General features: G+C 47.6%; 1 protein-coding gene across 1 annotated transcript; it reads right to left on the reverse strand.

Annotated features, from left to right (window-relative positions):
- Window positions 1-7,812: 7,812 nt before the first annotated feature.
- On the reverse strand, window positions 7,813-12,870 carry LOC112576251. The gene is made up of 8 exons (XM_025258556.1): window positions 12,754-12,870; window positions 12,452-12,511; window positions 12,073-12,249; window positions 11,674-11,821; window positions 11,171-11,279; window positions 10,811-11,060; window positions 9,423-9,591; window positions 7,813-8,248 (listed from the first exon to the last, which is right to left on the reverse strand). Exons 3-8 carry the CDS (start codon window positions 12,241-12,243, stop codon window positions 7,938-7,940), a joined length of 1,158 nt encoding a protein of 385 aa, XP_025114341.1. The 5' UTR covers window positions 12,244-12,249; window positions 12,452-12,511; window positions 12,754-12,870; the 3' UTR covers window positions 7,813-7,937.
- Window positions 12,871-12,908: the final 38 nt, after the last annotated feature.

Raw genomic sequence — 12,908 nt, forward strand, 5'->3', positions numbered from 1 at the left:
CGATGGGGGGAGGTGCCATGCCAGATCCCAGCCCTGTCTTTCAGCCAGGTGGTGCTCTGGACCTGGCGATGGGGAGGTGCATGCCAGAATCCCCAGCCCTGTCTTTCAGCAGGTTGGTGCTCTGGACCTGGCGATGGGGGAGGTGCCATGCAGAATCCCAGCAGCCCTGTCTTTCAGCCAGGGTTGGTGCTCTGGACTGGCGATGGGGGGAGGTGCCATGGCAGAATCCCAGCCCTGTCTTTCAGCAGGTTGGTGCTCTGGACCTGGCGATGAGGGGAGGTGCCATGCTCAGAATCCCCAGCCCTGTCTTTTCAGCAGGTTGGTGCTCTGGACCTGGCGATGGGATGGTGCTCCATGCCAGAATCCCAGGTGGTGCCCTGTCTGGGGAGTTTCAGTCCAGGTTGCCAGTTGCTCTGGACCTCTCTGGCGATGGGGAGGTGCCCATGAATCCCCAGAGCCAGCCCTGTCTTTCAGCCAGGTTGTGCTCTGGACCTGGCGATGGGGGTGCAATCAGAATCCCAGCCAGGTTGGTGCTCTGGACCTGGCGATGGGGGAGGTGCCATGCCAGAATCCCCAGCCCTGTCTTTCAGCCAGGTTGGTGCTCTGGACTGGCGATGGGGGGAGTGCCATGCCGAATCCCAGCCCTGTCTTTCAGCCAGGTTGGTGCTCTGGAGCCCTGGCGATGGGGGAGGTGCCCAGCCCTTGTCTTTGCCCCCCAGCCCTGTCTTTCAGCCAGGTTGGTGCTCTGGACCTGGCGATGGGGGAGGCTGCCATGCCAGAATCCCAGCCCCTGTCTTTCAGCCAGGTTCCCAGCCCTGGTGCTCTGGACCTGGCGATGGGGGATCATGCCAAATCCCCAGCCCTGTCTTTCAGCCAGGTTGGTGCTCTGGACTGGCGATGGGGAGGTGCCATGCCAGAATCCCAGCCCTGTCTTTCAGCCAGGTTGGTGCTCTGGACCTGGCGATGGGGAGGTGCCATGCCAGATCCCCAGCCCTGTCTTTCAGCCAGGTTGGTGCTCTGGACCTGGCGATGGGGGAGGTGCCATGCCAGAATCCCAGCCCTGTCTTTCAGCCAGGTTGGTGCTCTGGACCTGGCGATGGGGGAGGTGCCATGCCAGAATCCCAGCCCTGTCTTTCAGCCAGGTTGGTGCTCTGGACCTGGCGATGTGAGGTGCATGCCAGAATCCCCAGCCCCTGTCTTTCGCCAGGTGGTGCTCTGGACCTGGCGATGGGGGAGGTGCCATGCCAGAATCCCCAGCCCTGTCTTTCAGCCAGGTTGGTGCTCTGGACCTGGCGATGGGGGAGGTGCCATGCCAGAATCCCCAGCCCTGTCTTTCAGCCAGGTTGGTGCTCTGGACCTGGCGATGGGGGAGGTGCCATGCAGAATCCCCAGCCCTGTCTTTCAGCCAGGTTGGTGCTCTGGACCTGGGCGATGGGGAGTGCCATGCCAGAATCCCCAGCCCTGTCTTTCAGCCAGGTTGGTGCTCTGGACTGGCGATGGGGGAGTGCCACTGATCACAGGAATCCCCAGCCCTGTCTTTCAGCCAGGTTGGTGCTCTGGACCTGGCGATGGGGGAGTGCCATGCCAGAATCCCAGCCCTGTCTTTCAGTTGGTGCTCTGGCCAGTGTTGGTGCTCTGGACCTGGCGATGGGGGCATGAGAGTGCCATGCCATGGCGCCCAGGCCCTGTTCTTTCAGCCAGGTTGGTGCTCTGGACCGGCCGTGGCCGAGGGGAGGTGCCATGCCAGAATCCCCAGCCCTGTCTTTCAGCAGTTGGTTTGGCTCTGGACTGGCGATGGGGAGGTGCCATGCCAGATCCCCAGCCCTGTCTTTCAGCCAGTTCGGTTCTCTGGACCTGGCGATGCCTGTTTCGGCTCTGGACCTGGCGATGGGGGGGGGGGGGGTGCATGCAGAATCCCCAGCCCTGTCTTTTCAGCCAGGTTGGTGCTCTGGACTGGCGATGGGGGAGGTGCCATGCAGAATCCCCAGCCTGTCTTTCAGCCAGGTTGGTGCTCTGGACCTGGCCGATGGGGGGACCGGGTGCCATGCCAGAATCCCCAGCCCTGTCTTTCAGCCAGGTGCGTGAGGGCTCTGGACTGGCGATGGGGGAGGTGCCATGCCAGAATCCCCAGCCCTGTCTTTCAGCCAGGTTTTGGTGCTCTGGACCTGGCGATGGGGGAGGTGCCATGCAGCAGAAGCTCCCCAGCCCTGTCTTTGCACTGGACCTGGCGTATGGGGGAGGCTGTGCAGATTTCAGGTTGGTGCTCTGGACTGGCGATGGGGGAGGTGCCAGCCTGCCAGAATCAGCCCCAGCCCTGTCACTGGATGGATGGGGAGTGCTGCAGAATCCCAGGTTGGTGCTCTGGACCTGGCGCCCATGGGGAGGATGCCATGCCAGAATCCCCAGCCCTGTCTTTCAGCCAGGTTGGTGCTCTGGACCTGGCGATGGGGGAGGTGCCATGCCAGAATTCCCAGCCTGTCTTTCAGCCAGTTGGTGCTCTGGACCTGGCGATGGGGAGGTGCATGCCAGAATCCCCAGCCCTGTCTTTCAGCAGGTTGGTGCTCTGGACCGTGGCGATGGGGGAGGTGCCATGCCAGATATCCACAGCCTGTCTTTCAGTGGTGCTCTGCTGGCGATGTCGCCTGTTTTCAGCCCAGGTTGGGTGCGCTTCTTGGAGCCCGTTTTCCAGGTTGGTGCTGGCGATGGGGGGAGGTGCCATGCCAGAATCCCAGCCCTGTCTTTCACCAGGTTGGTGCTCTGGAACCTGGGCGATGGGGGAGGTGCCATTGCCAGAATCCCCAGCCCTGTCTTTCAGCCAGGTTGGTGCTCTGGACCTGGCGAATGGGGGAGGTGCCATGCCAGAATCTCCCAGCCCTGTCTTTTCAGCAGGTTGGTGCTCTGGACCTGGCGATGGGGGAGGTGCCATGCCAGACCACTCCCCGAATCCCAGCCCTGTCTTTCAGCCAGGTTGGTGCTCTGGACCTGGCGATGGGGGAGGTGCCATGCCAGAATCCCCAGCCCTGTCTTCAGCTTTCAGCCGGGAGCACGCCTCCCTAGACATTGCTGATCCATAGTGCCAGAGGATGCCTTGAAAGAGAAACACCTTGGCATCAGGGATTTTCAAGTTGAGGCGGAAATACACGAACTTTGTGTAAGCTGAAGATAATTTTTTTACATGTCCGCTGAAGCCTTTGGCAGCATGTAACAGCAGGTAATTTATGTCTTTTACTGAAATCATATATATTGGATTTATTATTACATCTTATATTCTTGTAAAATAAAGGACTTGTAAACAAATCCTAATTTGCTTTTGTTTTCCATTGAAAGAAAATTGTTATGGTGTCGTATCCTCATAAGTGTTTTAGCGAAACAAAATCATTTCATGTCTATTTAACTCTTTAGTTTGTCTCCCGTTTCTGTTTTTATTCTGTGCGTACGTGCGTGCTTGTTTGTGTGTGTGAGTGTATGTGTGTGCGTGTGCGTGTGTGTTGTTATATATTACAATTAAGAACCTAGGTTTGTCGATCATCAGAGGGTGGTGCTCTTGCCCAGTGGTGAAGCTAGGCCAACTCCCCACCCCGCCTTCCAGCCCCCTTCTCGCCGCGTTGACAGGGCTGGGCCATTGGTGTATGGTGCGCACTCCATCTTGGTCATGGGGGAGCCATGGGGCGCCAGGGTTGTGTCAGTGGGGTGTTCCCATTTACAAAATCATAGGAAAGGGAACGTTTTCTCAAACTGTCGGCTAAATATGAAGAAGTTTAAGTGTAGCCTGCAGATTCACCAATGCTAGAATGTCGTGTAGACAAAGTTTGAGCCATATAGCTAAACTGTCTGTGAAGTGAGTTTCGGAAAAATTAAGAACAGTTATAAAATTCAGAGAGATTTGGAAAATATATAGTTAGACAAACACAAAAATAGACAATAAAGACTTGAGGAGAATCTAACGTAAAAGAAGTTTGACAAAATAGAAAAGAGTATACGAGCTTTTAGATAATAATATGTAATAATTAGAATTATTGCAAATGTCAAGGAATTAAAAAGATATACAAAAGAAAACACAGCCCTTTGTTGTCTTTGTCGTGGATTGTCCCCAGTGTCGCCGCTGAGTTATGATATTTGAATGAAAAGTTTTGATGGAACATCTTCAAATCCAAGTAAATTCTCTTGCGTTTGTTTTCCTCCATAGTCTAGTTAACTTGGCCACATATTTATTAAGAAAACTGTAACTGATGTTTTGTAATTGTAACAGCAAATGGAGTAAAAATTCTGATTAGTACGTTTAAATAATAACGTACAAAAAGACAAAGAATAACAGAAAAAGAGAAAAAGAAAGGAATAAAGCACCAGACAACACAAGCTACAAACTTGCAAGTGGTTTTTGTGTTATTTTGCTGTTGTTGTTGTTGTTGTTGTTGTTGTTGTTGTTGTTGTTGTTGTTGTTGTTGTTGACGAATAGTTTCAGGCCCTCCAGCCCTGGTGGTGCATCATTTTATGTAGTGTAAACGTAACTTCTTCTTTTAATAGAATGGAAACGGAATGGAAACGATTGCAATTAACGTAACTACCGAATCCTAGAGCCGCCATGACCATAAACCGCAGACAGCCTGTATATTCAATGGCAACATACTTTAAACTCTTTTTGTTTTGCAGGGATGCTATCAAGTATTGTATAATGAAACTACAATGTATTGCACAGTTTAATAGTTTTTATCCACACTGTCTCGTGCGGCCCGCAGCACCTGGACTACAGTGATTTACACCTGTACAACTCGTGTGTGTGTTGTTATCGTCACGAAGAAGAATCTTCGTCGTACAGGCTCGCCCACCTGTCAGGCAGACCTCGCGGAGGTGGGGAGATGGAGAGGTGGCACTGGAAAGCTCAGCACAGCAATCAGGTGGTCCAGATGTTAAAAGTTCTATCAAAAACAAGACCTTCCGCCAAACATTCCATTACGCAAAGTGAATGGTTACAGTCCACTAGTCTTTATCACGTGACAGAGACGCTAGGTGTAGTCTGTAGGTAGGGCAACGGGTAAAAAATACGGGTGGATAAGTTTGCCACTGCTTTAGTGTGAAAGTAAGGAATTTCACACGTTATACGTGTTGATTTGTCATTAAAAAGTTTCTTTACAAATCGAGTGGCATTGTCGCCTGACTTTCCGTATGACTGCTAAATGTTTGGGCTGCATGTGTGCTGGGGAATGTCCGTCCCGAGGCAGAGCACGACAAACATTTATTGGTAATATGTAAGCCTGCCTAAGTTTATGTTTTAAATTTTCAGTTAAAAAAGAGAACTGAGCTTAACGTGCAATATTTTTGTTTATAAATGGTTCGTTTTTGGAGAGAGAAGAGGGCGCAGTGTTTGTCTTTAGCCAAAGGTGCAGCCCTCATCAGATCACAAGAACTCTGCGATTATTAACACCATGGTTGTGTCCCTGCAAAAGGTCTGGAGCTTTTTATCTGTGATTAACATCCGACAGGTAATCCTCCCCCATCCCTCACCATCTCACTTCACGCTGGACCCTTGCTGACTCAGCTTCCTGCTGATCGCGGGGGGGTTCAAACCCCGAGCTACCCACTGTGCAGGGGACGTCACCGACACGTGGAGCCTGAAATCACAACAACAAAAGGTCGACAACTGCCATTACATTCTATGGGAGTCATAATTCTCCTTCCCCCCATGCCACGGGTGCTCGCTGGTTAACTTCCTTCCGTAGTCTAGGATCTAAGAATATTGTTTTGTTTTGCTTTGTTTTGTTTTTGTTGTTCGTTTGTTGTTTTTTGTTTGTTTGTTTGTTTTTTTTTGTCTGTAAATTTTATTTTTGTTTTTGTTTTATATTTTTTCCCAAATTATATAAGGTCTCCATGTTCTAAAGTCCATGTTTTCTAAATACTGAGAACGTAACCTGTGTCGTTGTATATTCAAAACCACCTACTGCCTTTATTTATATATCTTGTTACATATCCTTATTGTGTAACGGTACTGGGATTGAGGTTATGTCAGCTTGAAGCCGCACCGATCGTGAGGTAAGAAAGCGCCTTTGCCGTCATGCAGCTGGCTCAACCAGCCACCCGGTTACTTCAGTCAGGGAGAACTTGCGTCAGCTGCCGCACCCAATATTCAAGTCTTCATCAAATTTTCATTTCGTCAGGCATCGCCAGGGTTTTCCTGATTGTGGTCTTCATCGATCCTTTTGATGAGAACTCCGCTGCTTCTGTGTACGGTGGCGAAAAGCAATAAACAAATCGAGATTATTATTTTTTTTATTATTATTGATTTCCAGCACGAACAGTTGTTTATTGGTTCGCTCATTCTCGGCAAAGATCAATGTGCGTTAATGCAACTACAAAGAATGAATAAATAATATGTTCACCTTCGTGGACGCTGACGTTTGGCTAACATAATGATGTGCTTGGAGAGCGCGCGCGAGGACACAGAATTACCTCTATAACTATAAAATATTTTGAATCTTAAATATTTTGAAATTACTCCGAACGGTACTTTGAGCATGACTACAATGAAGGAAAATAAATCTGCTAGTTGACTTTTGGTCTGAGCTGGTCTGGAACTGGAGTAGACTGAATGGACGGATGCAGAATGGACGTGTGTATAGGTGGACTGCTGTCTGTCTGCCGAGACCAACGCTTAGCCTCTCTGATGTTAGTCTCGGTGAGCCTTAACAGTGAATGTGACTAAACCGGAAGCTTTGCATACACCTGCCTCGTTTTAGTAGTAAATTGGAAAAAAATCGTCTGTTAGCCGTCCAGTAATACAAGTTAGTGGATGTGAAGAGCTACGCAAATGGCGACTAAAGAAAGGTAACTCCTAGCACATTCACAAATAATTGAATAAAGAGTTATGTATGATGAGGTATGCACCAGATAAGCAAGGAGAAATAAAATAATAAAAAAAAGGCTGAGATCAAGAAGAGTGATTAATCCTTCCTCTGATTTTTAGGTTTACATTTTGTTCTGGTAGTTCATGCTTCCACCTCGCTCGGCTGTCGTCTGCTTTTCCTTCTTTCCTTTGTCGATCTAACTTTTGACACGCAGGCGTGAACCACTCAGGGAAGGAGAGAGAGAGAAAGCCAACGAAAGACGACTCTGTACAAATTAGGAATTTCCTGCTTGCGGTGAGCTCAGGGAGTCCAAGAATTTGTGTCAATGTTCGTTATTTGTCGGGACGTTTTTCCTGTCGCCTAGGAAACCACTTCCGGACTAATAGCATGCGCGCAATTCCGAGCACAATAGCGGTGGTTGTGTCCAGCATCCTAAACTTTGTTGCCATGCAGGCAGGCAGACGACATTCGACACCCCCTCCTCCCGACCTTGACATCTAAAATACTGGGGTCAACCAGGGTTGTCAGCGGTTAAACCACGTCTGTAGGTGGTCCACCAGCGATTCGTATCGCCCTTGTAAGAACAGACTTACATTCCTAGGATTTTACAGCGAACCTTGGAATAGAACTGAGGTGCGTGTGTGTTGTGTTTGTTTTGTGTTTAATGCCATGGAAGCAAGTGTGTGTGTTGGGAGGGATGAGAGTGCCACAGAAAGAAGTTTGACAAGAAAATAATAGGACAACGATACGTGCGGGTACAACTATGCAGTGCGTGACTGTGTAACATGCAGGTGCACCAGCAGTAGAATGAAAGCACAACAAACACGACTTGACTAGTCGACGATGTCATCGACGATTGTCGTCCTCGAGCTTTTTGTCTGGAATTAGGAGACAGGGAACGGCCAAATGCTAGCCATCCACCACCACCACCACAACAACAGACATGCATAAATAAAAACACTTACACAGCAAGGAGGCCAGTGTATCTGTATTTCGCACGCTCGTCATACAAACAGTTAGCTGACGGACACAAGACAGGACAAGGACAAGGACATTGCAAACACGACGAGGGGAAAATGGCGCGAAGCCACGCCCAGTTCAGACCGGAAGCGCAGGATGGCTGTGACGTTGTGGTGTGAACAGCAGTTGATTCTTCGTAGTCGTCGTCGTCGTTGTTGTGGTTGTGACCCACGTCAGGTTGAGGGCCAGCGTCGCCAGGCCGTTGGGCGCGATGGTGACGTCATTCTGACGTCGCTGGTCGTTGACGTAGTAATCGAAGGTCAGGGTCTCGCCGGGTTCCCCGGCCAGGGTCAAGGTCACGCCAGTGGTGACGTTGACGAGCAGCACGCGCTGTGGCGAGAGTGGGACGAACTTGTTGACCTCGCCACACAGATGGACATCAGTCAGGCTTAAACAAAGTTTTAAAAATGGATAAATACGAGAAACCACCCAGTTGTTACATGTGCGCCCGATGTAGACTTGTAGTGAAATATGGATACAGGCTTACTATGCCATCTCGTTTATGCCACTTGCTCGGTCCCCGATGGCACCCCTACTCTCCTACTATGCACTTTTTTGTGATTGTTAAAAGGCACAAGTTGTGAAATTCCACGCAGTGCTTGATTATTATACTCTAGGGTAGTGGGACATGGCAGTTAGGTGGAGAACCTTGGATGGGGGGGGGGTGGTCGCTGGCGGGTGACAGTCACGTGACAGAGGGAGAGCGGGAGGGGTCGACTAGCGACCCGAATGACAGGAGACAGCTAGTGCCGCAGACGATTCTCGAGAGCTTTGGACTGTAACTTGAGCAAATAAAGCCGTTTTTACCCTTCCGTATTATGCCAAATAGTAGGGAGATTTGACTGTATAAACATGTTTTATATTATCTACTGCACGTGGTCCACAATAGGAGAAAAACTTACATGTCAAGTAAAACAATGCAACCTATTATTACTATTCTCTAAGTAATCTGCGATGAACTACTTTTCGTCTGTTCCATGTGTTCCAAATCTGCCATACTGTGTCTGACAGGTTTTTAATTCCTTCTCCTTGCTCTCTTGCCGTGACGTAGCCTTCGTAACTGGCTTAGCATCCCTTGCTCTCACTGTTCTGCGTGTTTTTCCTTTTATTTCTTTTTTTTTCTCTCTCTCTCTCTTGAATTTTGTCCGTATCAATTTTTCTATCTTTGATTTCCTCGACTAAAAAGATTATAAAAGGCACGATAGGTCAGTACACATGTAAGTAATACCAGGCCTTAAAACGTTCAAGTGTACTACAGTTTCTTATCACTGCTACTTTGCATAATCTTCCCCTGACTTATATATATATATATACTTTCAATAGGCGATGAGCTAGTTTATTATTACTGACAGTTTTCTTGAACAGATTACTAACCTAAGACTATTATTATTTAGCTGACTTAAATATACATCGAGAGAATTGAAATATTTCTATTCGATCCTCCAGACTGAGAAAAATAAGATACCGTCGATGACTCCCAATAGATGGTATCTTATACATACTTAAGTTTGTTATCCGTTTTCTGTCTACCTGCCTGTTTATATATAAATGTTTTGCACATACCGCCATGGACTGTGAGTGCCGTCGACACGTGGAAAAGACAAGGAAGGGTGGCTCCTCGCACCTCCCAGCATTCCTTGGGAAATGACAAGGGATGTCCCTGCGAGAAGTCTTGCCAGAAGATGGAGCTATTGTCACTGTCCACACTCCACAGCCTCAGATTCTTCTGGTTCTGTGTTGGAGAGAAAATCGCTGACATCAGTCTGAAACCTACAATAATAATAAAATAATATCTCTGGGGAGCGCTGCTTGCTTCAAGAACCTCGAGTTGCGAAAAGTCTTCGAGCATTAAAATAAGTGTTCATAGCCAGTGAACAGTATGTGAAGGTTAGACTGCCTATGAACAGCAGACCTGGGGGATAAGTGGGGTGTGTGGTTCCTCATGCTGAGGGTTAGTCGACTCTGGTATTTTACTTATGGTACTTCAGGCACAAATAAATATCAAGGTCTAACAAACCTACTGGAATCAAAATATTTATCTATTGTGACAAGACTACACAACAGACTACAGAGAGAAGGAGACGGCCATGTGTGAACTCATTTGAGGTAATTACAAAATTGCCTGCAGATGGAGACATCCGAAAAATGGGAACAAGATGCTGGATGGCGGCTGTGTGCGAGATGTTTGCAGGTGAGAGAGTCGGTGCTGGGAGAATGGAATGCTGGGATTGAATGCGACTTGCGTCAGTACACTTCTATTTTTGACGAGTGGGAGGGTGGCAGTAAGAAGGGGAAGGAGAGACAATGAAGTTGAGGTGGAGGTGGTAACGAGGCGGTGGTGCAGGGAGGAATCTTGAGAACGAACAGAGAACATGTGGTGTCAAGCAAGATGGACTGCAGATCACCCGTTTCCTAGGAAACGGCCATGAAGTGAATATTTATATTTGTTTGTCGGTGTGTCGCTGTGTGGATGCTACTTGTCAGGGAGAGAGACCCCTGTCTGTTCAGCGAAACCCTGCTCTGTGGCATTTCTTCCCCCGAATTGTTCAAGGCAATTGTGTGACAATGAACAGCTCGAGTGTGAAAGAAGAGGAATGGGTTTGTCACATTTTCGCTGTTAATCAGTCAGCAGCAGAAGAGCAGACAAATTTAGTCCATGAAACAGATTGATCAATTTATGTAAAATTCGTTTCTGACTTTACTAAAGTTACCACTGTCATGTGACTGCGGGATCTTGTTTTGGCGGTGCTTTTTAGTGTTGTGAGGTTAAATTCTGAATGGCGAAAAATAAAAAAAGGGGAACTAAACGCATTCCAGTGAAGTGAGTGGAAGTCTGAATGCTAAATAGTTAAGTAACGCACCTCAGCGCTGTCTCAGTGGTGTAACCGACAAAGAATGTTAGGTAACATAGCTATTTCTTACGAGTTCTTACGATGAATACAATAACTTACTTTAAAGAGTCGCGGAAAAATCATTTCCGGGGTGACCTTGTAGCCACCGCTGGTGTTGACAGCAACAATGATACCCTGGTGGTAAACTCCTGTCTGGTTGCCAGCCACGCTAATGGTGGACAGGGACTTCCAGACATGCCGGGTGGCGGCACTACCCGACGAAGCATCTAGCGCTGATTTCACGATGTGGTCGTCAATAGCAACAGCGGGAGTCGATGGCCTCAGCACCACTCCATCACTTCGACAACACCTTCAATCAATCAATCAATCAATCAATCAATCAATCAATCAATCAATCAATCAATCAATCAACTGACTTGCTCTCCCTTATGCTCTGAGGTGGGTCAGTAAGTGGCTCACCAGGCAAGAAGTGAAGATTTGATGGCGTCAGCACTGTCTCCCACAGCCACCAGCCCCGTGCTGAGTGTGGCCACAAGAGCTTGTAAAATGGGGTTTCGCTCTTCGCTGCCTGTACGAGACACACTTTTAAATACATATATAGACAAATATACAAACACATTTTAAAAGACACAGAAATATTTAAGAGTAAATATACTGTATAAAATATATTTTAAGTCATATATTTTTACAAACATAAAGACAATTGTATTTTTCCCAAAGGTCAATTAGGATAATTATATATAAGAGAGAGAAAGACAGCTGCACTGCAAGGCAATGGTTGCCTGTGTTTGTATACATATACACACATATAAGTGCTTGAAAAATACAGATGGTGCAACTTAATGGAGGAGGTTAACAGCGTTTAGAATACGTTTACATTGACAGGTGACCACATCCAGGGGCCTGAACTGTTTAGAGTAAATGAGCGGTGGTAGAAAATAATATGTTTTTCCACATTATACCAGGATGAGGATAGCCAGGCTCCTTGCTTTGGCTCCAGAAGGTGTCCTTAAAAGGCGCTATCCTCAGGGCCGCTGGCAGGAGGGAGGCGAGGCCGATGTCCCACTGCTGATGACTGTCGATGGTGCTGTACCGCTCACTGACGCGCACCTGCCGTGGGGAGTGAGACAAGATTGACGATGATTCTGTGAACTATGATATCAGGAGATCGAGCCTGGAAGGGGTGGGGGAGTGGGAAGGGGAAGAGGTGGGTGTCAAGAAACCCAACGACTGTGTAAATTAAGGTCACTGAATGCTCTACCAATAACCTCTCCGAAATTTTCGATTGATTGTGAAGGTGTATAATTTTTTTTACCTAATAAGCAATGATTTTTTTTTTCAGTCACAACAATGCACCATACCTGCGTCACAGCCGGAAGTTGCGCAGCCGCCAGCAGCATGCTGGGAAGTGCCTGACTTAAGGTCAAAGTGACTCCGGCCTGAACAGCGGCCTGAGAGACGTTTGTGAGCCACTCACTGGCGAGTTCTGCCTGCTTCTGAAAGTCCGACACCCCGCCATACTGGTCCGACATGAAATCCTGTGAAAATGTTCTACGTTTAGGTATGCCTACATGATGTGTGTGTGAGAGAGAGAAAGAGGGAGAGAGGCTGTGTGTGTGCGAGAGATAGAGAGAGAGAGGGAGAGAGAGCATGTGAGTGGGAGGAGGAGAGAGAGATATAGGACACACAAACAGATGCTTGTCCCAACTACATACAGCCCAAAAACTGAGTGCGACTTACATAGTACACGTGCGTCACATTGTTCAGACTTGCGTTGTTAAAAAGGTCAGCCCAAAATTTCTGTGAATGACAAATAGAAGAAATAAGAAGTCTCTGGATAATTCACACTTGATTTTCTTCTCATAAAATACGTTTGAACTGTCGAATAATACACAGAAGCAAGGTTCATAATTTTAAAATGTACCTTATCAAAGAAGTATACAATGTGATGTATTAAATATTTATAACATAACGCCCGTATTAAGTTCAGATTTTAGTCAGATAGTTAAAGTGAGCAGCACGATTTTAAAGAGGAGGCAAACCTGTTCAGTCGGCAACGAGTAGTCACCATCGACGAGGAAACTGTAGGATCCGTTGTTTTGTTCGGCATAAGTCGTGTTCGATGACCTGTCAGAAACAAACGTGGAAGAAAGAAAAATATATGAGAAAGATTTCAAATACAACAAAAAAAAAAAAA

This window comes from Pomacea canaliculata, linkage group LG11 (assembly GCF_003073045.1).
Source record: "Pomacea canaliculata isolate SZHN2017 linkage group LG11, ASM307304v1, whole genome shotgun sequence".
NCBI lineage: Eukaryota > Metazoa > Mollusca > Gastropoda > Architaenioglossa > Ampullariidae > Pomacea > Pomacea canaliculata.